This window comes from Cucurbita moschata, unplaced genomic scaffold (genome assembly GCF_002738365.1).
Source record: "Cucurbita moschata cultivar Rifu unplaced genomic scaffold, Cmos_1.0 Cmo_Scf00031, whole genome shotgun sequence".
Classification (NCBI taxonomy): domain Eukaryota; kingdom Viridiplantae; phylum Streptophyta; class Magnoliopsida; order Cucurbitales; family Cucurbitaceae; genus Cucurbita; species Cucurbita moschata.
In genome coordinates this window covers 1,164,795-1,190,204 of record NW_019268547.1, presented here as the reverse complement: position 1 = coordinate 1,190,204, position 25,410 = coordinate 1,164,795, and the positions used below count along the sequence as shown (strand labels likewise).

General features: G+C 33.9%; 2 protein-coding genes across 2 annotated transcripts in view; one reads left to right on the top strand and one right to left on the bottom strand.

Annotated features, from left to right (window-relative positions):
* Positions 1-3,673, bottom strand: part of LOC111464907 (protein disulfide isomerase-like 1-4) — a 4,871-nt gene extending 1,198 nt beyond the window's left edge. The window contains exons 1-10 of the mRNA XM_023109188.1: positions 3,054-3,673; positions 2,699-2,828; positions 2,365-2,530; positions 2,145-2,263; positions 1,951-2,031; positions 1,462-1,548; positions 943-1,017; positions 771-839; positions 601-681; positions 386-520 (exon numbers count right to left, since the gene is read on the bottom strand). Of these exons, the coding sequence (XP_022964956.1) occupies positions 386-520; positions 601-681; positions 771-839; positions 943-1,017; positions 1,462-1,548; positions 1,951-2,031; positions 2,145-2,263; positions 2,365-2,530; positions 2,699-2,828; positions 3,054-3,631 (1,521 nt within the window). The 5' untranslated portion in view covers positions 3,632-3,673. The remainder of the gene's footprint in view (positions 1-385; positions 521-600; positions 682-770; positions 840-942; positions 1,018-1,461; positions 1,549-1,950; positions 2,032-2,144; positions 2,264-2,364; positions 2,531-2,698; positions 2,829-3,053) is intronic.
* A 2,669-nt stretch (positions 3,674-6,342) lies between these two features.
* LOC111464789 (DNA-directed RNA polymerase III subunit 1) lies at positions 6,343-24,390 on the top strand. The gene is made up of 27 exons (XM_023109022.1): positions 6,343-6,635; positions 6,727-6,856; positions 7,009-7,158; positions 7,247-7,424; positions 9,149-9,312; positions 9,477-9,586; positions 9,795-9,894; positions 11,069-11,284; positions 11,499-11,647; positions 11,740-11,881; positions 11,970-12,110; positions 12,903-13,091; positions 14,520-14,733; positions 14,825-14,918; positions 16,041-16,275; positions 16,550-16,741; positions 18,242-18,340; positions 19,257-19,460; positions 19,562-19,864; positions 20,158-20,305; positions 20,428-20,579; positions 21,091-21,246; positions 21,325-21,441; positions 21,555-21,640; positions 22,854-23,058; positions 23,134-23,336; positions 23,959-24,390. Exons 1-27 carry the CDS (start codon positions 6,562-6,564, stop codon positions 24,008-24,010), a joined length of 4,203 nt encoding a protein of 1,400 aa, XP_022964790.1. The 5' UTR covers positions 6,343-6,561; the 3' UTR covers positions 24,011-24,390.
* Positions 24,391-25,410: the final 1,020 nt, after the last annotated feature.

The window sequence follows — 25,410 nt, the reverse complement described above, 5'->3', positions numbered from 1 at the left end:
AAAGGAAAAAAAAAAAAAAAAAAAAGAGCATTATAGCAGCAACGAAAAACAAAAAAATGCATCCCCAGTGGGTGGATAACCGTTTGATCTTTCAAATTTCGAAAATTATGAACTTGTTTTTAAAATCGAAACCAAGTTTTTATGTAGTTTTTTTTAAAACTTGGTTTTTCTTTTAATAATTTGATTGTGAAGTAGAAAAAAAAAAAAAGAAAAAAACGGTTATAAAGAAACTGTGAGAAACAGACACAATTTTCAAAAATCAAATGGTAATCAAACGAGGCCGGCCTAAAACCAAAACTCCCATCATCAAGTGATGGGGATTTTCCTTCCAATGTGTAAGAGCAACAATGAAAAATGCAAAAAGGTGACAACAAAATCACGATACCTTTGCCCGGGGATGCTCATTTGTTGTGCCGTCCATCTTAGCAATGACAAGTGAATCGATGCCACGTAGATGTTTAGCAAGCTTGTTGTAAGTTGGTTCCAGTGCTTGGCAATGCCCACACCAAGGAGCATAAATCTGGAAAGGAAACCTAACTTAGTATATAAAGAACTACATGAGAGGGCGAACACACAAATACTTGTTGAATTACTCGATACCTCGAGGAGAACGTCCTTTGATTCATCTAAAACAATTTCATCGAAGTTATTTCCAACCACTATTTTCACGTCGCCATCATTCTACACGAATAAGGAAAAAAACACATTCTAGAGATCAAATAAGAAAAGTAAAGTTATACTGACAGGAAAAGTGAGTGAGTTTAACTTACAGTCTCAGGAATGGGATCTGACTTATAAAAGGGTTTTAGCTTGTCTTCCAAGAAATTTTCTCCAAAAGCCTATCCATTGGATCGGATGGGAAAATAGAAATTAGATGAGAGGTCAAAGCAAAACAAGATAGATACTCTTTACGGGGATAGGAAGGAAGATGAATTGCTGGACCTTAATATTTTCCAAGGTAACATCCTTATCAAGCACAAATTTCTTGCTGTCCTCATTTCCAGTGTATCCAAGAACCTATATGAAAGCAAAATTTTCAATTTCATCACGACATTTAAATATACGAACAACCAAGTTCAACCCAACTTCCTCATCAAGCACAAATTCCGTGCTATCCCGATTTCAAGTGAAGTACAATTGCATTCATTTATGAAAGAGTTTACTACCATGTTTCCAATTTCAAAGCCAATTTGTAAAATTATTTTTTCATTGTAGTATTTTCATTTCGAACTTTGGAAACACATGAAAATAAAAGCTCAAGGATGTTATACAACCTAATACCTACTCAATTTTACAAATCATACGCGCACCAAAAAAAGTATAGATTACACGAACTCGTGTTTCCATAACCTATACCATTTTTCATATAATCCAAATGCATATTACACTAATTTAGACTTGCCAATCTCAAGCTTTAATAAAGTTAAGCAAACATCTGTAAATTGTATCTAGAAATGAAACCTGTGGACCATTGCCGCTAATGCCGAAATACTCTGATACTGGCTTTCCGACATCTTCGTTATCAATCTCCACATAAACAAAAATGAGCTGCATCAAACATACAAAATTTAAAATGAAAATACAGAAGGCAACCCCTGGATTGCAAAATGCTGCAACTGCAAATCAGAAGTCCAGCATAAAAATGCATCGCACAACTCCTCGTTAATAGCTACATGAAACAAACAAGACAATATGCTGATTTACAACGCAAAGGCAACATATATTCCTATTCACAGAGACCGAGCCTTTGATTTTGAATTTTGCTTCCCGATTATGGACAGTAAAATTATAGTTCAAATACCCTACTCTGTTCAAGCCAATAGTTACAGTCCTATTAAATAAAATGTAGCAAGGAATATGATGAGCTAATGAACACGATCTAGATTGTTGGGCTGGCAGCCTGGAAAAGCTAAAGTTAATTGTTAAAGGTCTACTTATCAACAACTGTACCTTTCCTTTAAAAGACTTCGCTGATTCTTCAAATATGGGGAGGAGTTTCTCTGAATCATTTGAAATTGCAAATAGAATCAACTGCCAGAAAAACACAAATGTGTCAAGAATAAAGGAATTCTTGAGCTGAACTTCACAAACAAAGTTGTTCAAGGTGATAGCCATTTCAAGGAGCATATTTTATACTACAATACCTGTTTCTTAATTGAACTTTCAAAAATCAAAGGTGCGCTTTCTCTAGTAAACGTTGTAACTAAAGGAAGCTTATTGGCAAATACAAATTCAGCAATTGAAGACTTGGAAAACTCCCCATCTGTACCAGAAACGAAACTCAGTCAATTTCAATCCAGCCAAAATATCTCATTTTAAGGAATCTCTTAAAGTGATTACTAAAAAACAAAGTAATAATCTAACCAAAGCGGCTCAGTTTTTCAGCCTCCTTCTTAAGCAGGACCAATGCAGGGCGTTTCGCTGAAGCTTCAATGTGGAAAAGCTTTGCCACTTCAGGAATCACCGTTTGGTAAAAGTTGACATCATCTTCCAGTCTTGAAGCAGCAGCAAGCTCATCGCTCTCAGAGCCCTGTCAAATAGCAACACGAGATCATGAAGAAAATAGTACGTATCCGTATAGATTTGTACAGTTCATGAAGTCGATCGAAGAAATGGCATCACATTTCAAATCAGAAGTCATAAATGAAAGCATATAAAGGGAACAGCACATAAAACAAACAGAACCGAGTAAACTCACCACCAAGGAGTTCAGGTAACCAACAGCAAGCTTAGTTTCAGAAGTCAGAATCCGTTCAGCATCTTCCACCGAAGTTATGTTGTAAATACCAGGTCCGGTCTTCTTCTTGATCCAGGTTACTATAGCATCCCTGTAAAACGACGTGGCAATTAGCGTATAAATACGTATGTAAACCAAGAACAGTGAACACGCACAGATCAGGGATGTAATATAACGTTGACTTATCCACGCATTGTAGTAAACATTTCAACTATCTAGATCTCGAAGTAAAAAACACAAATCTGAAGTCGAGAATTCGCTCCATTTCGGAAGCATCAATCAGAGCCAAATAAAACTTATAATTCAGTACACTTACTTGGTCCTCTGTCCAGGATAAGGCTTGTGGACTCCATCAGAGAAGAAATAAACAGTAGGAAATCCTTGAACATCATACTGCTGCGCCAATTCGTTCTCCTCCGTCGCATCAACCTTCGCCAAAACCACGTTCTCGCCCTTCAGTTCAGTGGCCGCAGCCGCGTATTCTGGCGCCAACGCCTGGCAATGACCACACCATGGAGCATAAAACTCCACCATAACAAACCGATTCTTCTTGACAAAATCACTGAAGTTACCCTCCTTCAAGACGACAACGTCCTTGTCATCCACCACCGGCGCCTTGTGTTCATCTCCATCACCTTCCGAGTCTTCGAAGTCGGAGAAGTCCCCAAAATCCTCATCCTCAGCTCCTCCTTCGAAATTATCAAAATCAGGGAGATTATGACCGGAGGCACCGTTAGCCTCGTTCGGCTCCTCTAAGAAGCTGAGATCTTCATCATCGTCGTCGGTAGCCTTGGCAGGTGGATCTTTGGCAGGGGAATCATCTTTACAGAGAACGGAATTGGAGAAGAGAAGCAGAGCAGCCACAGCAAGAAGAAGAAGAGTTCGAGTAGCCATTGTGAGAAGAATTTCGGATCCGAAACAGATCTGGTGAGTTTGGGAGGGTTTATAAGAGTGGCGACTGATGACCAAAGGTCAATGGGCCAAAACGACGCCGTTAGTCAGATTAGAAAAAATAATTGTCGAGCTGGAAATGAGAAAGCTTTTGATTGGTCGATTATCGTCACAGATCACTAATAACTAATAAGAATGACATTATTTCTTTTTATAACTGAAAACCAATTTTAATGTTATATTTATATAAATAACAATAATTTTATACAAAATGTCAAATATACCCCTTAATTTTTAATTTTATATTTATTTAATGCGTAAACTTTATAAATTACCGAACAATTTTCTTTTTTTTAATTTTTTAAATTCTACCTTTTTAAAATTTTAATTCGAATTAGTAAATATTTGGTTAAATTAAAACTTTATTTTTATTATTTAATGTTTTATTAAACGTGTCTTAGTAGAGGCGAGCTAGAGGGATTTGGGTCTCTAATTTTATAAAAACTTCGTCCGAGTAGTATAGAATGTTTGGATTTAGTAATTTTGTGCTCGAGTGTAGCTTTTTAAACACTATGGAGTTCAAACCTGTAGAATGCTCTCATTCGCCAAATGCACACCAAATAAGCGTTTTCAGCTTTAAAACAATGATTATAACGTAATGTTAACATTATAATATTTTGTTGCTCGAGATACAATAGCATGCAACAACTAACCGTAAGAAATTGAAGGAAGAATAAGATATGTCAAAAGTGTGCAATGATGATGGTGGTAAATTCCTAGTCTTTACTTAACTCGACGAAAGGAATGCCTCAAAATTCTCTATTGGCGGTAAATTCCTAATATTTACTTAACTCGAGATTCTTGGTTGGTTGTAAATTCCTAGTCTCTACTTAACTCGACGTAAGCAATGCCTCGAGATTTTTGGTTGGTTGTAAATTCACAATCTTTACTTAGCTCAGCATAAGCAATGTCTCGAGATTCCTAGTCCTTTTAAAACGTTATTACTTAATTAATCTCCTATCACTCGAGATTTCCAGTCCTTTTAAAACGCTATTACTTGATTAATCTCCCATCATTATTAGACTTCAATCATTCAAATTTTCATTTACAAATAACTGCATTTTATTGCCATGGAGAAAATTTCAACGTACAAATTTGAATAAATAATAAAAAATATTCAAAATTTAAGTTCGTTTAAAAAATATTAGTGACCTTTTAAAACTTTAAAGATTAAATTAATAATATATATATAATATATATATTTTTTTTGAACTTTGTATTTTGTCTAATAAATATTATAAATATTTAAGAGTTTAATCCGTTTGAGTTAAAAAAAAAAAAATCTAAATAATATTTTACTATTAGTATAGGAGGAAAACAGTAGTTAATTTTAAAAAGTTCGATTAATACCCTTCAAATATAAAAATGTGTTTAAAAAACACACATAAAAAAGAAAAAAAAAAAAGTAGCGTAGACATCCTTTTTTTTTAAATTAAAATTTTTTACCATCAAGATGAAAATATTCGGTAAATTATCTTCCCACCTTTCAATGTTACTTTTGAGCATTTTTTTTTTTGTAAATATTTTTTTTAATTCTTAAAAAAATTCAAAATTATTTTTAAAGGATTTTAAAAAAAGTTTTTAAAGTTTTAAAAATATTTAAGGGATTAATGAAACTTTTGAAAATTTAAGTGTATTTTTTAAAAATTCTCAAAAATTAGGTATTAATATTTTTCATCCAAAATTAATGGTAATGATATATATATATTTTTAAGTTTATTGGTATTTTTAGATTTTTTTTTAGTTCAAGGGTATTATCGGAATTTTTGAAAGTTTAGGTGTATTTTTTTATAGAAAAAGTGTAAAATTCAAAAATATTTTTATTAATTTAGCTTTTATATAATTTTATTATTAATATGTTGGTTTTAAAAATATGTTATACCATTAATTTAAAAAAATTTAAAATATTATTACTGTTTTTATATGGACGAAAATGGTTTATCTAACGTTATCACGTCTCTTTTCCATCCCTCTGACCTAAGGTAGATTATTTAAATCATTTTAAAGCAAAGAACGGAAATTTAATATTACAATGCCTATTTTTTTTTATTTAATTTTTTTTAGATAACTAATAATATTTATAAAAACGTTCCATTATAAATAATGGGAGGCTCGAAGATTTTATTTAATAAATATCTTGTTATTAGTGAATAAGGATTATATCCTCTATTCCATATTTAGTCTCAAATGTCACAATCGCACTTTTGATGACAGCAGACTTGCAATTGTGCGTCACTCACCGCTCAACAACAAGTGAGCTAAGTCAATTTATTCTTGCGTCGTCTACGACCAAGCGACGTATGCTCGAGTCTCTGACCCCAGTTTAAGAAAAAAGTTTTAGAAAACGGGGCAGAGAGATTTCGAAAGAAAATTTTGAAAATAAGATTTGAAAGATTGAAATTGGTGGTAGGGTGTATGCTCACTATTTATATATATTTATTATTTATTATATTTTTGTTTAGGAAATATATTAAATTTGTTAGAAGGTTTTACTTCTATTTAATAGAAATTATATTGAAGGAATAAAATTTATTTATTAAAAATTTATTTGAAATATATATATTAAAAAAAATATATATATATATATATATGGAAAAAGGAAATTTAAAATCGAATTAACAGTATCACGAGCCGTGGACGATTAAAAATTTGTTCTATTAGAAATTGCAAACAGTAGGGTTTTGTTAGGGGTTTTCGATCTTCTTTGCTCAACTTTTTATTTGCCAAAATCGAATGTTCAACCTTTTGTTCTTTTGGTTGGGTGGCAAATCTTTGAAATCGCCATATAAAATCGAATGAAAAGACCCTCCGTCCGCCGTTCGCCGTCGGCCTGAGTATTCTGCACATATTGTTGTGTTCTTCGTTGATCGGAGATGAATAAAGCACAAGTGGAGGGTCTGGTGTTCACCAAACAGCCATACATTGAGGATGTCGGCCCTCGTAAAATGTAAGTTTCTTTTGGTCTAACTTCTTAATAGCTGTATTAAGAACCTGTCGTGACTAGTCTGATTCTACATTTTTGTTTGCTCTTACTGCAGTAAGAGCATGCAGTTCAGTACCTTCTCTGGATCTGAAATTAGCAAAATGGCTGAAGTCCAGGTGTATAAAGGTTTATATTATGATACCACTAGAAAACCGATCGACGGCGGCTTGCTGGATCCTCGAATGGTATAATTCTTATATTGTTAGGGGGATTAATGGTACAATTCTTATATTGATAGGGGTATTGGATTCTTACATTGATGCTGGGGCCATGATTGAAAATGTCTCTAATTCATATTTTCATTATGTTTGCCTTTTCACTTGGGATTTTATCTCAGGGGCCTGCCAATAAGGGCTGTAAATGTGCAACGTGCCATGCCAATTTTGGTGATTGCCCGGGACATTACGGATACTTGAGTCTTGCTCTGCCTGTTTTCAATGTTGGTTATTTTACTACAATATTGGAAATACTAAAATGCATTTGTAAGGTATTGAGAAGATAAGCTTGTTGCTTTCCCTGAATTAGTGTGAATTCTCTTGGAACATTATTTCTTATGCCTGGAAGTTTCTTTACAGTCATGTTCTCGAATACTTTTGGAAGAGAAGCTTTATAATGATTTTTTGAGGAAGATGCGAAATCCTAAATTGGAACCCTTGCGGAAGAGTGAGCTTGCGAAAAAAATCATAAAGAAGTGTACTGCCTTGACAAGTAACAATAAAAGCATGAAGTGCTCCGGATGTGGATATTTAAATGGTTTGGATTTCACCTTTATTTTTGATGTATACTCAAGCTAAGCTCATTTATATGTTATTTATAACTTCCATTTATATGTTATTTATAATTTGTTCAGCTCTGTTCCTAAGACTTCTCTCATCCTTGGGTGCTTGCTTTTATTTGTTTCCTAAATTATGTCTGAGACAAGGGAATTCATCCTCAACTATAATAGATTTGCAAATGCACGTGCATGATTAGGATCCTGATTATAAAATAAAAAGGCAATTCACTTCGTTTTCATGTGTTCTTGCATGGTGCAGTGGCCTTCCATTTTCTTTTTTGAATCTTACAGCATGTGATTGGCTGCATCTGCATAAAACTGGCCTTATAATTGATTGTTTAACTCCACATCTTAAAGGGCTTATATATATAGCTCCCCCTTAGAGGGTTAGTCTCTTGTATTACCTACTTGAATATAAAACCCTTTGGGTTAGATTTCTCGGTGAATTTATCTCCATTGACATTTAGGATACACCAATGCCGACTCTTGGGCCATTTCCCTCACGATTGGGATTGGGAGATCTCCAATTTCCCTAACTTATTCTAGGAAGTGAACAAGGTAGGATATAAGTTGTTTGACGTCTGAGTAGTAAAAAGGATATGGGAAGTCTTGGGAAGTGTGGGGATTATATACCTTTGAAACTCTACTTTATTTTGTACTTTTTTTTTCAAGTTAGATAGTCTTAAATTTCTTTCTTTTGTGAGTTCTATCAATCTTGGTATCAAAGCTCTATCCTGGAGAGTTTTGAAAATGGAGAACATAATGGATGTAGTCATATTACGTTTGTGAATGGTGGGTCGAGGAGTTATTGGGATTTTTATGATGAACTTCATTACTACTAGCCATAGTTGGAAGGGATGGGCTAATTTCTATCTAGAAAGGAGGAGGTTAGGCTACACTACTTACTCATTAGATAATGGTGTCAAGGGTAAGCTTTTGTATGGAGCTTAGACTATTAGATAGTCTTGGGACGTGTAGGACATTTTTTAGTATTAGGGTTTCTCTCTCCCCCTTGTGGGAGGTTTGATCTTTGAGTATTAGCCCTTCTTATTAACTCAATGAAAATTTTGGTTTCTTGTTAAGAACAAACTCATTTTCCTTTTATTTGATATGTTTTGTTTTTAGAAAATACTTACTGATTCAACCAAAAAGCACTGTCATAGTTTAGGAAATGTACAAAATGTTCTCGGATGGTAATGGGTACGATTGAAGTCTTAAGAAGTGGAAGTTGTGTAAACCTCTTGAAATTCTGCTGTATTTTGTACTTCCTTTCTTGTAGGTAATATGTGATCCGACATTTCTTCTGCAACTTCTATTAGAAACTCATTTGTTTACTAGATTAGAATTGGGTCAAAAAAGTTTACGAGCTCTTAATCTCAGTTCTACGTATATATATGGAAGCTCTTTGGCAATGTCAGCATGCGTTGGATGTTAACGTGGCCTAGAAAATTTCAAATTATTCTAGGTCTTTGGTTATATTTTGATGAATGAAGGCTTTGTAGTTACGTGTTTCCATCATCATTATGCACTGGTGGAGACACATATTAGAGCATGTGTTATTGAGATGTGGGGGGGTGGTTTTAACATCATTATGAGCGGTGTTGGCATGAGTAGTCTTTTTGATAAGTGATTTTTTTTTTTTTTTTTGAAAGGTGTTGATATTAATAGTTATTGAACATATATTTATATGATTTTATTGTAGGCTCGGTGAAGAAGGCTGTATCTATGTTGGGAATACTGCATTATCGTTCAAGATCCAAGGATGCTGGGGTAGTATCGGAGGATCTTAGGGCACCCTATAATGTGTCTAACGATATTCTGAACCCTTTTAGAGTTCTTTCTCTTTTCAAAAGGATGTCAGATAAGGTATATATTGATAATCCTCAGGATCTGGTTTATAGTTAGGCACTCACCCAAGACACTTGCTTGGGTTGTGGTGGCCGTTGTGTATTGTATAACACTTCTCTATGTGATAATATTATTTTTGTTTCTTTCCCTTTTTTATTCTCATGGCATCCCTCTTTGTTCAGGACTGTGAGTTACTTTTTCTCTCGGATAGACCCGAGAAATTCATCGTTACTAATGTTCCAGTGCCTCCTATAGCTATCCGTCCTTCTGTAATTATGGATGGTTCTCAAAGGTTCTTTTTCTTTTTATTCCCCGCCATTGAATTACAGTGAAAACTATTGTATTTTTTTATTTATGTAAAGACATCGTTATCTTTTTCAAAAGGAAACAGTTCTTTTCCTTAATGAAGAAAAGACATCATATTGCAACCACTTTGTAAGCGGGTTGAAGGAGGTATTTCCAAATGATGCTATTTAATTTGATTTTTTTTCCTGTTGCAGCAATGAAAACGATATAACTGAGAGGTTAAAACGAATTATTCAACAGAATGCTAGTGTTAGCCAAGAATTATCAACATCAAACTCACAACTCAAATGCCTGGTACACTTTGGACTTTGGTTTTCTCTTATATATATCTATGATATCTCATTATATTTGCATTTCTTTTGAGTAACAATCCTTGCTTTTAAAGTATTTAAGTTCATTGTAACTCATTAGCATAAGCTTTTGGATAGGTTGGTGGTTTAATGTGTTATTGGAGTAGGAGGTTTTGTATTCATAGTATTGGGATGCCATTTTCTCTCTATTAATATTGATAATGACTTGTTGGTCCTTGGGCAAATTCTCAAGCACAAGTGAGGGAGAGTTTTAAAGTATTTAAATTTAATCCATCAACTTAAGCTTTTGGGTTTGTAGGTGATTGCACATTGCATTGGTTCAAATGATCTTTTGTGAAGCTTCTTTAATCTGTACTTCATCAATTGGTGGAAAACCAAAACAAACAAGGATGGGCATTTTTGGGGAAATGATTCAAGACTGTCAGGAAATTTGAAGGAAGAAAGAGAGCATGTGTTGAAAATGATTTGCATTTTTCTTTTTAAAGTCTTTTATTCTGATAAGAATCCATTTAATTGATGGATTGTTTTTTGTATGTCCTCACATATCATTTCATTTTTCTAAATGAAATATCAGTTTCTTACTAAATAAAAAAGAGAATTCATTTAATTGATGGTATTAAATTACACAAGGGGGCGTGAAAATTCTATTCAAGGGAGTTACACAAAACTTTCTCCAATTGGATAAAATAGAAGAAATGTGTAGTAATGGAAAAGTGGAGAGCCTTTACACCTAGTAATAGCAAAAAAACGGAAGCTCGTCTTTAAAAGAATCTTCCTCTTCTTCCAAGTGAGCCAGAAAAATGCCCTACAATGTGCATCCAAAGAAGCTTATTTTTAGGATGACTCAAAAGTGTTTGTTTGAGGAGTTACGTTGGGTCATTAGATTGCAAGAAGCATAGTTTCAATCTAGAGGGGTTCTCTTTCTTCTTTTGTATATTCCTTAGAAAGTTTACAGCTGGTAACTTCTCAAATAGAAATGAAAAATTCTTGTTTCTTGTAAACCAAAAAAGGATCAAATTTCAAGCAAACCATAATAACAAGAATGTATTTTCTCTTAAATCTATTTCTGGCATTTATTTTAAGTTGAGTAATATTGTAAATAACCATATGAAAAGTATAATTATGCTTCATCTCACGTGGTACTTTTTCTTGTCTAGGAATCTTGGGATATGCTTCAAAGTGAAGTTGCACAACTAATAAATAGTGACGTTCGTGGTATACCATTTACAATGCAAGTTAGCAAACCGTTGTCTGGTTTTGTTCAACGTCTCAAAGGAAAGCAAGGGCGATTTAGAGGGAATTTGTGTGGGAAGCGTGTTGAGTTTACAGGCAGAACTGTCATTTCACCTGATCCTAATCTAAAAATTACGGAGGTGAGGACATTGTAGTTATAGTCTTTTAATAATTATTAGCAATTGGAAGGCTCTCGTTTGTTAGTTTTGTAGGGAGGGTTAATCTCTACCCTTTGCCCGTAGGTTGTTTCTTTTGTCTTCTTTTTGGTGTATATATACCTTTTTCTTATAAAAGAAAATATATTTTGATTATTTAGTAATATTGTTTCAACTTATTTTTGTTCATTATGTCTAGGTTGCAGTTCCCATACTCATGGCTCGAATTTTAACTTATCCTGAACGTGTTACTAGTCACAATATAGAGAAGTTGAGACAATGTGTCAGCAATGGTCCAGATAAATATCCTGGTGCAAGGATGCTTAGGCATCTTGATGGTTCTATGAGGTAAAAATTTTACTATCATAATTTTATTATGTGCAAAGTTTGATATTAACTTGTTGTATCGGATGTTCCATGTCCTCTTATTTGCACTACAGGTCATTGGTGATTTCGGGTAGAAAGCGCCTTGCTGATGAATTGAAATATGGTGAAATAGTTGAACGTCATCTTGAAGATGGAGATGTTGTTCTTTTTAACAGACAACCTAGTTTACATCGAATGTCTATCATGTGTCATAGGGTAACAAAAATGTCGTTGAAGTTTTTGAATGAACACTCTTTTATACTTACTTATTGTGGTATTAGATTTTACCATGTCATGGGTGCAGGTGAGAGTTATGCCTTGGAGGACGTTGAGATTCAATGAATCTGTTTGCAATCCATATAATGCCGACTTTGATGGTGATGAGATGAATATGCATGTTCCACAAACAGAGGAGGCTCGCACAGAGGCAATTCTGTTGATGGGGGTAAATTCAAATGGAAATCACTATTTATTTTATTTACTTGATGCCGGCATTAATTGGATATGCAAGTCACCTTTATCATACCCTTTAGATTCACTTCCCAGCTGCTGTTGTGTTTATAATAGGAACAATAATGTGTGCTTGTTGCTGATGTTGTGATTCATTAAATTGCATGTCGATAAGTTTTTTAGTTGTGAGAACAATGACCGTAAGATATTCATTCGCTGGGCTTCTAATAATCATTCAGTTATTTTGGACAATCCTTTTGTATAAGGCAGCGTCCTTAGTACACTCCCTCTCATTTGTCTGGTATATATCTAGTTGCCGTGATTGATGTACCCATTCCAGAGTTCTGAAGTATTGCATGTATAGAAGCCATTTCTCTGTCTAAGATCATGATGGACTCCTGTCTCAAATAAGCTCAAAGTAATTTGTAGATTAGGGAAACGTTCTTTCCTCTTTTCTCTTCGATATTATAAGTGGTAACTTTCACCAAGTTCAGCTATGATCTACATGCTATTCTGCTTTCCAAGCTTTTATTACATCCATTTGCTTGGATCTAGTTGGTTTATTGCTCCAGTGATGTGATTATCCTTCCATCTACCGTAGATAAATTGTTATCCACTTGGACCTTTTGAGATTATTTTTGTGGTTAAGTTTGTGAGGTTTAGTGGATAAGATCAATTCATCTCAAGTGTTTCTATTTGATTGAATGATTCCTTTTTGATATTCAAGTTGTTTACTCGGCTCAGTATTTTACTCATATTTTAAAAATAATGTAGTTTCTGTGTCCAGGTGCAAAATAATCTGTGCACTCCCAAAAATGGGGAGATTTTAGTTGCTTCAACGCAAGATTTTTTGACATCATCTTTTCTCATAACAAGAAAAGACACATTTTATGACCGTGCAGCATTTTCTCTTATGTGTTCTTACATGGGAGATGGCATGGACTTGGTTGACTTGCCTACACCTGCTTTAATCAAAGTGAGTTGGTTATTTTCTTACCTTTTGAATAGCAGTGACTAGAGATGTGTTGTGTTCATGTTACTATATCAGTTTACTATTCATGTACTTTGGCGTGTGTTATCAATCTTTATTGTGGATATTTCAATTAAAAGTCATTATTCTTGTATTCTAGTGCAAGCAAAGAAACCATCACTGTAAACAACATGAGCCTAGTTTTACAGTTAAGACATATACTCCTTCCCATAGGGTTGGACATTCAAACCTTTACTCCCACATATATTGCACTAGTTCTTAAAAAAAAAAAAAAACTCCTCGATATGCAACACACACACACATGCATGTATGTATATGCATTGTTTTCCCTCGATAAGAAACTTATATCACTTCATTCAGCTTTGGGAAAATCCTTTTTCTGCCCGTCTATCAATGAAATTTAGAAGTGAAACATTTGCTATTGTGTTTATAACAAATCATATGATTTGAACTAAATTTTAGCTATACAATGAAACAAAGTTCAAAGAATTAATACTATTCACTCGATAATTCAAGTAGGAAATAGACAAAAAGGAAAATAGAAAGTTTCTTCCCTAATGCACCCTTTTAATATGTGATATTACATGTATTTATTTGGTTTTAATGTTTCTTCAAATCTTCTCAAAAGGCATTAAATTATTAGAGTATGTGATTAGTTTCCTTGACTTATTGATATGTTGTATATTTGATGAGTTTGAACTTATTATCTTTCAGGTTTTAAGTTTAATTATTATGAACCGAAAGCCAAGGATTAAAATAACCATTGTGCCAAGGATTAAAATAACCATTGTTCTGTTGATTTGTAAATCGGAGGGTTCGACATTGATATTAAAGATTAATTGGTATCTTTTATAAATACCCATAAAATATATAAAAAAAAACATAATCTATTAATCTCAATATGGAGATATACTAATAATAGGATCTATAACTTAACAACTTATTTTTTAATTTGAATAATTTTTATTAAAGTTTTTGATTTGCAGAAATATCCTTCAATATTAATATTTTATTGATACATCTGTAAAGTTGAAATTTTGATACCAATACTTCAATCCTGGTTGAAAACAAATATTTAACGGAAAAGAAAATTAAATATATGAAAATCATCAAATACACCTCAATTGGTTTTAGTTAGGTACTTGCTCTCAACCATTCTAATCTACCCCTTGCACTTGTCGAAATCTAAAAAGAGATAAGTACGTCAGATTCTTATCCTAACATAGGATATGACTCATTGTTACAATACCAATGTTTGTGCCTCTTAAATGTTTGCACCTATTTTTTTCTTGTGCTATTGAATTTATCTGATTTTCTGTTCATACAATCACAAAATATTGATTTGGTATCCTAGCAAGATTTTTTCACTTGAACATGGTGCTTTTTTCTAACTATGGTTGGTATCTGTTGCAGCCTATTGAGCTATGGACTGGCAAACAATTATTCAGTGTCCTGGTTCGCCCACATGCAAGTATGAAGGTCTATCTGAATCTTACAGTTAAGGAGAAAAGCTACAGTAAAGTTAAAGGAAATGAGAAAGAACGAGAAACTATGTGCCCTCATGATGGATTTGTCTACTTTCGTAATAGTGAGCTAATATCTGGCCAAGTTGGGAAGGCTACTTTAGGTAATTTTATCATGTAACTCTTAGTTTCGAAGAAGGCAGAAAAAAAGATGTCACTCTTCATGTGTTTACAAGTGTCTGTCGCTAATCCCAGGCAATGGCAACAAGGATGGACTTTATTCAATTCTTCTTCGAGATTACAAGCCACATGCTGCTGCTACTTGCATGAATCGTCTTGCTAAGCTGAGGTAATTGGTAACTCGTAACAGGTTCCATGCAGTTTATGCTGCACTTCATTTTGTACATTATTGGCAAGAGTTCTTTTCCCCCCACTCTTTTTATTATAGTTCAGACCAACTGATGGTCTTCGATGAGAAAATCAAACCTTTCCTTGAACGCATTCACAAAGAAAGCTCACACCAAAGAGAGCCAAACTAAAATGGGAAGGGGCTCCAATCAAGCAAAATAAGACTTATAGGACAATGACAAAAAATTTCTAAGGTTGGTGCCCAAAGGGATAGGGGGAACGGACCCCATCTCCTTCTTTAGTCTCAAGCCTCTAAAAATTCTATTGTTCCTCCAAACTCGAAGGCTTCACAAAATTGCACAAACCCAACGAGTTGTAGAAACACCTTTAGGCACAAAAGGGTGGGTGGAGAATTAACCCTCAATCAGAGAGCTAAACCCTCTATGTTGGGTAGATGGAGACTGAAATCATGAAAGAAGCAGCTCCAAATTGAAAAGAACATAGTCATGGCTCCTAAATGGGGATTCCAAAGGGAAAATTGGTGTGAAGGGGTCTTTGCCCTATCCAAACACCATGCAGAAACATGCTATTATTCGCTTAGTCTTATTTTGCTAAATTGGAGGCTTTTTTTAGGTAGCCTCTACTTTTTGTGAGCTTTCTTTTTTGTTTGAACTTGTGTCTTTTCATTTTTCTCCATGAAGGCTTGGTTATTCATAAAAAAAAAAAGGGAGTATTTACAAGGTTATACCTACTTTGGATATGAAATTATTTTGCCTCTTTTCAGGTGCCTTACTATTTAACATAGACCAAGTATCGAACTGTGTATAATGCTCAACGCTACATCTACAAGATCAAGAAATCCATTTTGCTCAAGTTTGCTTAAATTTTTTGTTAACTAGTTTTTCGTAGGTATTAAATGCAGTCTCTGATTGTAGTTTGACTGTGCAGTGGTATTTGCCAATTGATTAGCAATTATTACTTATTTTAATGTAAAGGTGGATGGTTAAAACCGTAATGCAATATTGGATTATGGGAGCTTGAACACCTGACATTCTTCCCTGCTATAATTTTGTTGACATTACTGATACTATTTAAGATCATACAATTATTTGCATAAATGCAGTGCTCGGTGGATAGGTAACCATGGTTTCTCCATTGGAATTGATGATGTGCAACCGGGAGAGCAATTGATTAAACAAAAACAAACAACTATTTTGGAGGGTTATCGTGACTGTGATAAGCAGATCAATTTATTCAATACAGGAAATTTACCTCCTGAAGCTGGTTGTGATGCTGCTCAAAGTTTGGAAGCTAAGATAACTCAAATTTTAAATGGTATTCGGGAAGCAACTGCAAACGTAAGATAATTGGTTGAATTCCATTCTTACATTACAAGTATCCTGTGATGCAACAATGAATTACAGTGTATAAAGAACATATACATGTAGTGACAGATATATGGACCTTTATGTACCATCTAAATTAGTTGGTGTTTGTTCTTGAGGGATGAATGTTGTCTTTATATAATTTGTTGACAGTATATATCGTTATTAGTTATTTCTTTTAAAGTTTGTTTTAAATCATGTCTGTTATGTAATCCACTATACCTGAGCTTGGAATTTTTATCTGCAGGTGTGCATGCAAAACCTACATTGGAGAAATAGTCCGTTGATTATGTCACAATGTGGTTCTAAAGGATCTCCTATTAATATTAGTCAGATGATTGCTTGTGTTGGTCAGCAGTCAGTTGGGGGTCGCCGTGCACCTGATGGATTCATGGATCGGAGCCTTCCCCATTTTCGTAGAAAAGCAAAAACTCCAGCTGTGAGTTTTGCATCTCTCTCTCTCTCTCTCTCTCTCTCTCTCGCCTTCTAGATATTTGGAAAACTTAGTAGTTATTATTATTATTTCCAGTTTTTAACCGAAACAAAACTTTGCATTGAAGAAATGAAAAAAAGACTAATGCTTAAAAGATACAAACTTCTGAAAAGAGTGAAAGAAAGAGATAAAAAACAGAATTACAATGGAAATATAAAAGCTTCCCAATTCAAACATCTTGTAATAAAAACCAAGAAAGAGATCAGAGAGAGCACCATTGAGAAGCATTTAACCTAGTTGACTCGAATGGATCAAACCAATGCAATTGTTTATTTTAAAAATCCATCCGATTACATTCCAACCAAATTTCTGAAAGAACTCCAACAGTGTTGATCCATAGTAATTGTGATCTCAGAGGCAAGGAAATCTAATAAGGAGCTGAACAACATTACAATTGAGGTTATTTGAAAAAGCTTCTGTGTAGATTAAAGAAATATTAAAGAGACTGCTTCAGTATGCTGGTGAGAAAGAACACCCATAAAAACAAATGATTAAGCACCTCACCATCCGCATAAGAAAGAGGACAAACTGAGGGGCATTAGATGTAAAGATGGAAGCTTTCTTTGAAGAACCTCAGCCAAGTTAAAGGCTACTGTTAAGCATAATTCAAAGCAGAATTTAATTCTTTTTGGACTTCTCAACTTTCATAATGAAGAAGCTGTTTCAATGTAGAAGGAACAGGCAGTTGCCTAGTTAGTGTTAAGATTGACCACGGTGCTGCTTTCTTTAAAGTTCCATGTTTTCTTTGGAAAAGGAGATTTGGGTGTTGTTCAGCTTTTGCATTTTCTTTGGGCAATCAGTTTCTGTTAGTGTTGGTTCTTCTAGTTGTAAATCTGTTGAGGATCCAACCATGTATTGTTATATTGGGTTGCTAGGACATTCCCAACTATTGTACTTGGACTAAATGCTACCAAGTAAAGGCAAAGTAGCCTTAGTACGGATATTATACAATCTGTGAGCACAAAATTAATGTAGCATTATAAGAACTGATAGCAATTGTAGGGTGTTATCCACTTGAGTTTTTCATTTTTGTTATCAAGATCATTTTGTTCTTTATCTGTCTCCTTATGGCGGTATTGATGCAACACCCATAGTTGCAATAAAAACAAATTATATTATTCTAGAATTTTGGAAAGATAATTTTTTTTATAGTTTCTTCTATTTTCTAAATCAAATAGAAGGTCCTCTTATATAGAAGAACAACCATCAATCTTTGGGAAACAATATTGCAAATATCAACGATAAAATACACAATCAATATTACAGCCAGTTATAATGAAAATTCAACAATTGTATTTTTTTTCTTCAGCTCCTTTGACAAATTGATACTTATGTAGCGTATAACTAAATGGCCAAGTTTTCTACGTTATGCAAGATAGTTGAATTGTATGTTCATAGTATTGTTGATTCTTAAAATTTAAAGAACGTCTCTCAACTATAATGCAGGCCAAAGGCTTTGTTGCAAATTCCTTCTACAGTGGCTTGACAGCTACAGAGTTTTTCTTTCATACGATGGGAGGACGAGAAGGCCTTGTGGATACAGCGGTAGGGCTAATATCCATTTGCATTATAATTATTTAATGTTTATGGGAAATTTTGCTTTACGGTGTTATTTCCCTTTTTTTCCATTTGTTTCTGGGAAATAAAAATTTCAAACTGATCAATCGAATTGGACCCTGATTTTCATAAATAATAATGAACGAGGAGGTGTTACAATAATGTAAAAGGGTGTATGGGAGAATAATGCATCTCATTCTATATACATAGGCATATATGGAAGGGCTATGTTATTAAAAATAAGTTTACGATAATGTGAAGTTCTTATTAAAAAAAAGAAGAAGAGAACCTGTCATTGAATAGATGAAAAGAGTGTCATCGGCCAAAAGATAGAAACTTCAAAAGGAGTGGAAAAAACAATAATAAAATTTTCTTATAAAGTTGGTCAGTATACCTATTGAATTTCTATTTGGTTGCTTATCTCAGCCTTTATCACTTTGGCAATCCTCAAGATTGAAACCAAAGAATAGTATTTAAATACACCGCATAAGTTGGTCTATTAGATTAAGTATTACTTACAAATAAGATAAACTTAAATGTATTTAGTTAAAAGCACAAGACACAAGCGAAGACACAGATTCTAGTCTAGGCATAACATTTCATTAACTGCTAACTGATTCAAATGTGTTGAGTCCAACAAAATGTGAGTATCTCATATACACAGGACATGGTCATGTGTCACATAGCCAAGATAAAAGTCTGTATGTCATAATTTGTCGGTAATTTAAACTTTTCAAAGAGCAGTTATGATGTTTGCCGTCCAATAGGAAATAAGGTATAGTCTTGACTTTCTATTGGGAAGAGTATAAAAGTATAGTATTAGAATGAATTTCAGATTTTTTATTGTTAGGATGAGTAGGTGGAAAATTTCGAGGTACATATTGTTGAGAATCGTACTTTTCAGGTGAAAACAGCCGACACTGGTTACATGTCTCGTAGATTGATCAAAGCACTGGAGGACTTATCCATTCATTATGACAGCTCTGTACGAAATGCTGGTGGATGTATAGTTCAATTCTGTTATGGAGACGATGGAATGGATCCAGCCCAAATGGAAGGAAAAAGTGGAACACCTTTGAATTTTGAACGGTTGTTTTTGAAAGCCAAGGTTTGGAAGCACATCTCAGAAGCTCACATTTTTCCCTTTCTGCAAAGTTTTTTTATATTTTTGATATCAACATATTAAAATTATTATTCGCGTTTTGACAGGCGACATGTCCAATTGATGGAAACAAAATCTTGTCTCCATCAGAATTTTCCGAAACAGTAGAAGACAGGCTTTCAAAAAGTGATGCTACTCCTGAGAGTGGTTGTTCTCCGGCATTTGTTGGTTCTCTAAAGATTTTTCTGAACAAATATGTTGAAGCACAAAAAAAATCATGGAGCACGTTGTTGGCTGATAATGAATCCGATGTAGGCAAAAGTGTCATTGGTAGTTCTGAGAATGACAATATTATGATTCGGAATAAGGTAGTCCAGAATATAGCTGGTGTCACACACAGACAACTTCAGGTTGGTTATAATCCCGCTTAGTTTTCTTCATTATTGTCACTTGATACAGTTAGTTAGATTGTAATTTGGGTCCTAAAACATAAATTCATAAAATAGTTTACTTTATTCACGGTAAAAAGTCGGTGTATTTCATCTAATTCTTTTATATATTACATCATATAATGGTATTCTTGATAGGAAAGATTATAATGTTTTCTCTTTCACTTGAAACTACTTTTGATTTGGTAATAATTTTAGATCAAACCTAGAAATCTTGACTATTATTACTTAACAGTAACTTGTGTTTATCTTAGGTTTTCTTGGACACCTGCTTGTCCCGCTATCATACCAAAAAAATTGAAGCTGGAACTGCCATTGGTGCCATTGGTGCTCAAAGTATTGGAGAACCTGGGACACAAATGACATTAAAAACATTTCATTTTGCAGGAGTTGCTAGCATGAGTATCCTCTGGGTTTTTATTCTTTTTCCTTGTTTTGAACAATAACATACTGTAAACAATATTTGGGAGGTCCTTGGATTGGATATTTTTGGTTTTTCTTGTGATCTTTTAACTTGTTGATAGACGTTACTCTTGGTGTTCCACGTATCAAAGAAATTATAAATGGAGCCAAAAAGATCAGCACTCCAATTGTAACTGCAGCACTTAAGCATAATGATAATGTCAATATTGCCCGGATGGTCAAAGCTCGAATTGAGAAAACAAATCTAGGACAGGTATATAATTCAACTTGTACTATGTCTTTGAACTCTGGTACTATGTTTTTTTCCTTATTAATTCATCATTTAGAGGTTTGAATCTCCATCCGATATGTTGTTGGACTACAATACATTTACTTGGACTGTCTTTTATATGCATTTAGTATGATATACGAAGTATTTTATTAATGGGAAGAAAAACCACAGGCTCAGTGAAGTTGTTTTATCTATTGAAGACATACAAGAGGGTTTCTTTTTCCTCTTTTTACATGCAAATCAGTTTGATCCCATATATCACGTTAAAATTTGATTCATGGGGAACTTCAGAAGATTAATTATATAATTGGCTGTCAACTGAATGGTTACCTCTATATCATGAATAAGTGGTTCATTGTACTATAAGGAGCGGGGCATAAAATTTTCTTGTTTTATGGAATCAAATCAAGTAAATTTCCTTTACCCAGTTTTGTGGTGGGACCTATTGGTTTTCATCTTTACTTATATTTCCTGGTATCTCTCTACTGATCAGATTGCAAAATGCATACAAATTGTAATGAGTACAAGATCAGCTTTAATAGAAATCAAGCTTGACATGGAGAAAATCAGAGATGCAGAACTCTACGTAGATGCCAATGTTGTCAAGCAAGCGATTCTCGTTACTCCAAAACTCAAACTGAAGCATGAGGTGAGCTAAATTATTGATCCTTTTGTTCGTTTGATAATTTCAATTTCATTTTATCTCAAATACCACATTGTTTTGCAGCATATTAATGTTTTGGATGATAGAAAGTTACGAGTTCTTCCTCAAGACACAGATAGGAGTAAACTTCATTTTAATCTTCACTTTCTTAAGAACATGCTTCCAGGAGTTGTTGTAAAGGTAAGCGTACTGAATTTTCTTAATCAGTATAGACCAATTTTTGTTTTTCCTTTTTCTTTTTTAAAAAGGAAAATTTTTTTTGGAGATACATAACAAAAATTATTGGATGTCAGGGTATAAAAACTGTAGGGCGTGCCGTCATCAAGGAGGAAAAAGACAAAGCAAGGAATGCGAAAAAGTTCAGTTTGTTGGTTGAAGGGTTAGTTTATGACTTTTTTTCCTGCTTCAAAATTGATTAATTGTACTTTTTTAATTGCATATACACTGATGAAACTCTGTTAAACATAAATACTAGTGACTAGAACTATCTAGCCTGCTAATTTTTACCTTAAGATAGTTATCTTGCATTTTTACTTTCGTGAAGCTGGATGCTCAGGATAAAATATTTTCCATTTGAGGAAGCATTGTGTTCTTAGGCTTGGCCTCTTGACTTTGGCTATAGCTATAGTATTCTTGTTGAGCGTATGCTGGTTCTTAAACATTAAATAAGGGTTTAGAAGCAGGCTAGTAGGTAGGGTGTTTGACTTGCTTTTTCCCTTTTCCTTGTTTTTTCTGTGTGGGTGTTCTTGTCTTCCTGAAGGAATTGTAGTAAGATGAAGGTCATACAAGTGCTTGTACATGTTGCTTTGGTTGTTTCCACGGGAGTTTGAGTCATTTTAAATCGAACATTTCAGACAAATGGTTGAGATCTTGTGATTTGGAAATGTTTTAAAGTCTAATTTAACATTAGATAATTGTTTTTCTTCATAAATTATGTTTGAAAGAGGAGACTATAAAAATGTGTTACTGTTTGAACATGCAAAGCAAAAATATAATTATTTTAAATCATGTGATTTAACATTATTGCTTTTACTTTCTATTCAAGATTGAGGGTTAGTGAAATGGAAACCTTATTTGCTACAATGGAGCTTGGAGGACTAGTTTTTGGTTGTATAAAAGTGAAAGTGAGAGGGATCTTGTATAACTTGTTTATTGTGGAACTTGGATAAAAATCTGATCTTGCACGGTTGATGAGAAGTACTTAAATTCAACGAATAGTAGTAGTTTTATGTTGACTTGCTAAGAAAGATCCTGCCATTTGTAGTAGCAATGTCAAGGAACTTTTATGAAGCTTTTGTTAGACGAACATGACTCTCCACAATGGTATGATATTGCCCACTTTGAGCATAAGCTCTCATGGCTTTACTTTGGGCTTCCCCAAAAGGCCTCATACCAATGGAGAGTGTATTCTTAGATTATAAACCCATGACCATTCCCTAAATTAACCAATGTGGGACACTTTCATCCAACAGATTCTACTGCTACCTCGCAATATATTCTCTTTTATGTACCTCCTCCCCCTTTTCAGCATAGTGGATCCACTTCCCTTTTAGATAATGATATATGTGTGTGTGTGTTATATCTTTCCTTAGGACGGGACTTCAAGCTGTTATGGGCACCGAGGGAGTTGACGGGTGTAACACAAAGAGTAATCACATCATTGAAGTGCAACAAGTGCTTGGCATCGAAGCTGCAAGGAAGTGTATTATTGAAGAGATAAAATATACGATGGAAAGTCATGGAATGAGCATAGACATACGTCATATGATGCTTTTAGGAGATTTGATGACATTCAGGGTAAGTTGTGTTGGGATACAAAATTACATGCGTTGTGTATAGGTTGAGGTAATAAACTTTTTGGCTTTGTGACAGGGTGAAGTTCTTGGAATCACAAGATTTGGCATTCAAAAAATGGATAAAAGTGTATTGATGCTTGCTTCATTTGAGAAAACAGCGGACCATCTTTTTAATGCTTCCGTGAATGGAAGGGACGACAAAATTGAAGGAGTTAGTGAATGCGTAATCATGGGCATACCAATGCCGCTAGGCACTGGCATGTTAAAAGTCAGACAAAGGTACGAATCTTCTCCTTATGGTACTGAGACCAGTTCATTTTTTATGCCGTAAAAGTCGAAATTGTCAATCAACCATACTGTACTTTGACCTGACTTATAGTTGTAACTCTTGAGAATTCGATCTAACAACCTTATTGAAGTATAAGACCTTTAGATCTAAATATCCAAGAACCCGAAAACGATAAGGAATAATCACCATAAAGGAAAGTAAGATTTGGATTACGTTGTTAATAGAATATCTCAAGGCAAGAACATTTGTTTGAGATTCGAGTCACCCTGCAAGTAAAATTGATCAAATCAAATTTGAGCAACTCTCCAAATGATACGGAATCACCCTAAGGGAAAGTAAGATTCGAATACCTTATTTTGATCGAATATCTCAATGTAAGAACACTTGTTTGAGATTTCACATCTTCCTCGAAGTTCATATTGCATGATTAAGATGTCTTAGGTCGTATCATTTTTTTTTTTTGTTGGCGTGAGAATTGATATCATTTGCAGTGTCTTATGGTTGCTATTCATAATATAAACATCCTGATTGAAGTTCCAACATTATGTTTCGACATTGTTCATGACCAAACTTTTAAGGATATTGAAGCTAACCGAGCATTGTATTTAACAGAGCATCTGTGCCACATCAGTTGCCTTATGGACCACCTGCAATTTTATCATGAGTTCATCGACGTTGAGTATGATTTGATCAAGTTGCATGGCCTTGCAGGTACATTTTATATAATTTAGTGTAGAAGTTAAGCCCATTTATTTGTTCTATGCTCAGTTTCAAAGAGTTACTTTGTGATAGCTATCAGTTTAGCAAACTCTTATTATTTTGTTCTGCTTTTTCAAGTTGCTCTCTGTATATAGTTCGAATTTGTATATAGTTGGAGTTTTAGTTTGTTTTTTTTTTGCTTATTGTCACAAGTCGAGCCTACCAAAACAAGTAGTTAGCTACCCTATCAAACTAGTTGTGGTAGGCCCAAAATTTTGACATTATTAATGATATTTGTCGAGATTTTGAACTTTTAATCTCAAATAAAGAAATATATATCAATTATTATTGAGTTATACTTATGTTTTTCGACTATTTATCGTATGGATTGATATGTACATGTGTTATAAATATCCTTATATTTTTTTCTCCGGTTGCTTTTATATCCATCTCGTGTAAACTTGTAGCTTGAGGTGGTTTCTTGTGGCTTAAAGATGTGCACGTTTCGCTTAGACATTTCCTACCCGAACTCAAAGAAACTAATGAATTCAAATTACTTCAAGCTCTTAATCTTATTTTATTTTGCTAAAATTTATAGCTATATGCACGGGAATTTCCATACATAAATTAGGCTTAATAGCTCGATAATCCAAAAAATATGAGAATTATCCAGGTGTGCATGTTCGACTCGCAACATTCTATTCATAATAGGGCTTGTTTGCATAATTTGGTAGAGCAAAGATCCGTTTTTTCGAACGTAATTATGAAATTTTAAAAATAGCATTAACACCATTTAAAAAAAAATTAATCGATAATATATGGATAAAAATCGTCTACTTCATGTGTCTTTTAATATTAACCGTTTGATTAAAAAAAAAAAACTAGGAGTATTTTTGAAAATTCAAAAAATATTTATGATTTTTTTTTTTTTTTAAAGTTTATTATTGAAAGTTTGGAAAGTTTTTCTCTTCCATTTCTTGACATAGATACTCGATTAATTTTTAAACCATGAAGAATGAGAGATGGGAATAGGGGGTCAAAGTGACGAGACACCAGGATCGCATCGTCTTACGAACCAACAACAGTTATTTCTACTTACGAACCAACAACAGTTATTTCTGCTTACGAACCAACACGTTATTTCTGCTTACGAACCAACACGTTATTTCTTATGAGCAGGAGGAAATAAAGAAGATTGAAATTAATCCACCGTTTCGAGATAGTGTGGGGTGGGAAAGACAAATCTCCCCCATAGTAACAAACTCATTCCCATATTCGTTAACCGCAAAGCTGAAAACACCAACGACTTACCGGTTGGTCACTTACCCTAAGAGTATTTTTTAGAAAACGTGCAAAGTCCACCAA

Excerpts from the sequence above, each read along its gene's own strand:
- LOC111464789 (XM_023109022.1), top strand. The coding sequence starts at position 6,562 with ATGAATAAAGCACAAGTGGAGGGTCTGGTGTTCACCAAACAGCCATAC. Across the intron at positions 6,636-6,726 it reads GATGTCGGCCCTCGTAAAAT|TAAGAGCATGCAGTTCAGTA; the intron begins GTAAGTTTCTTT and ends CTCTTACTGCAG. Across the intron at positions 21,247-21,324 it reads AACTCAAACTGAAGCATGAG|CATATTAATGTTTTGGATGA; the intron begins GTGAGCTAAATT and ends ATTGTTTTGCAG.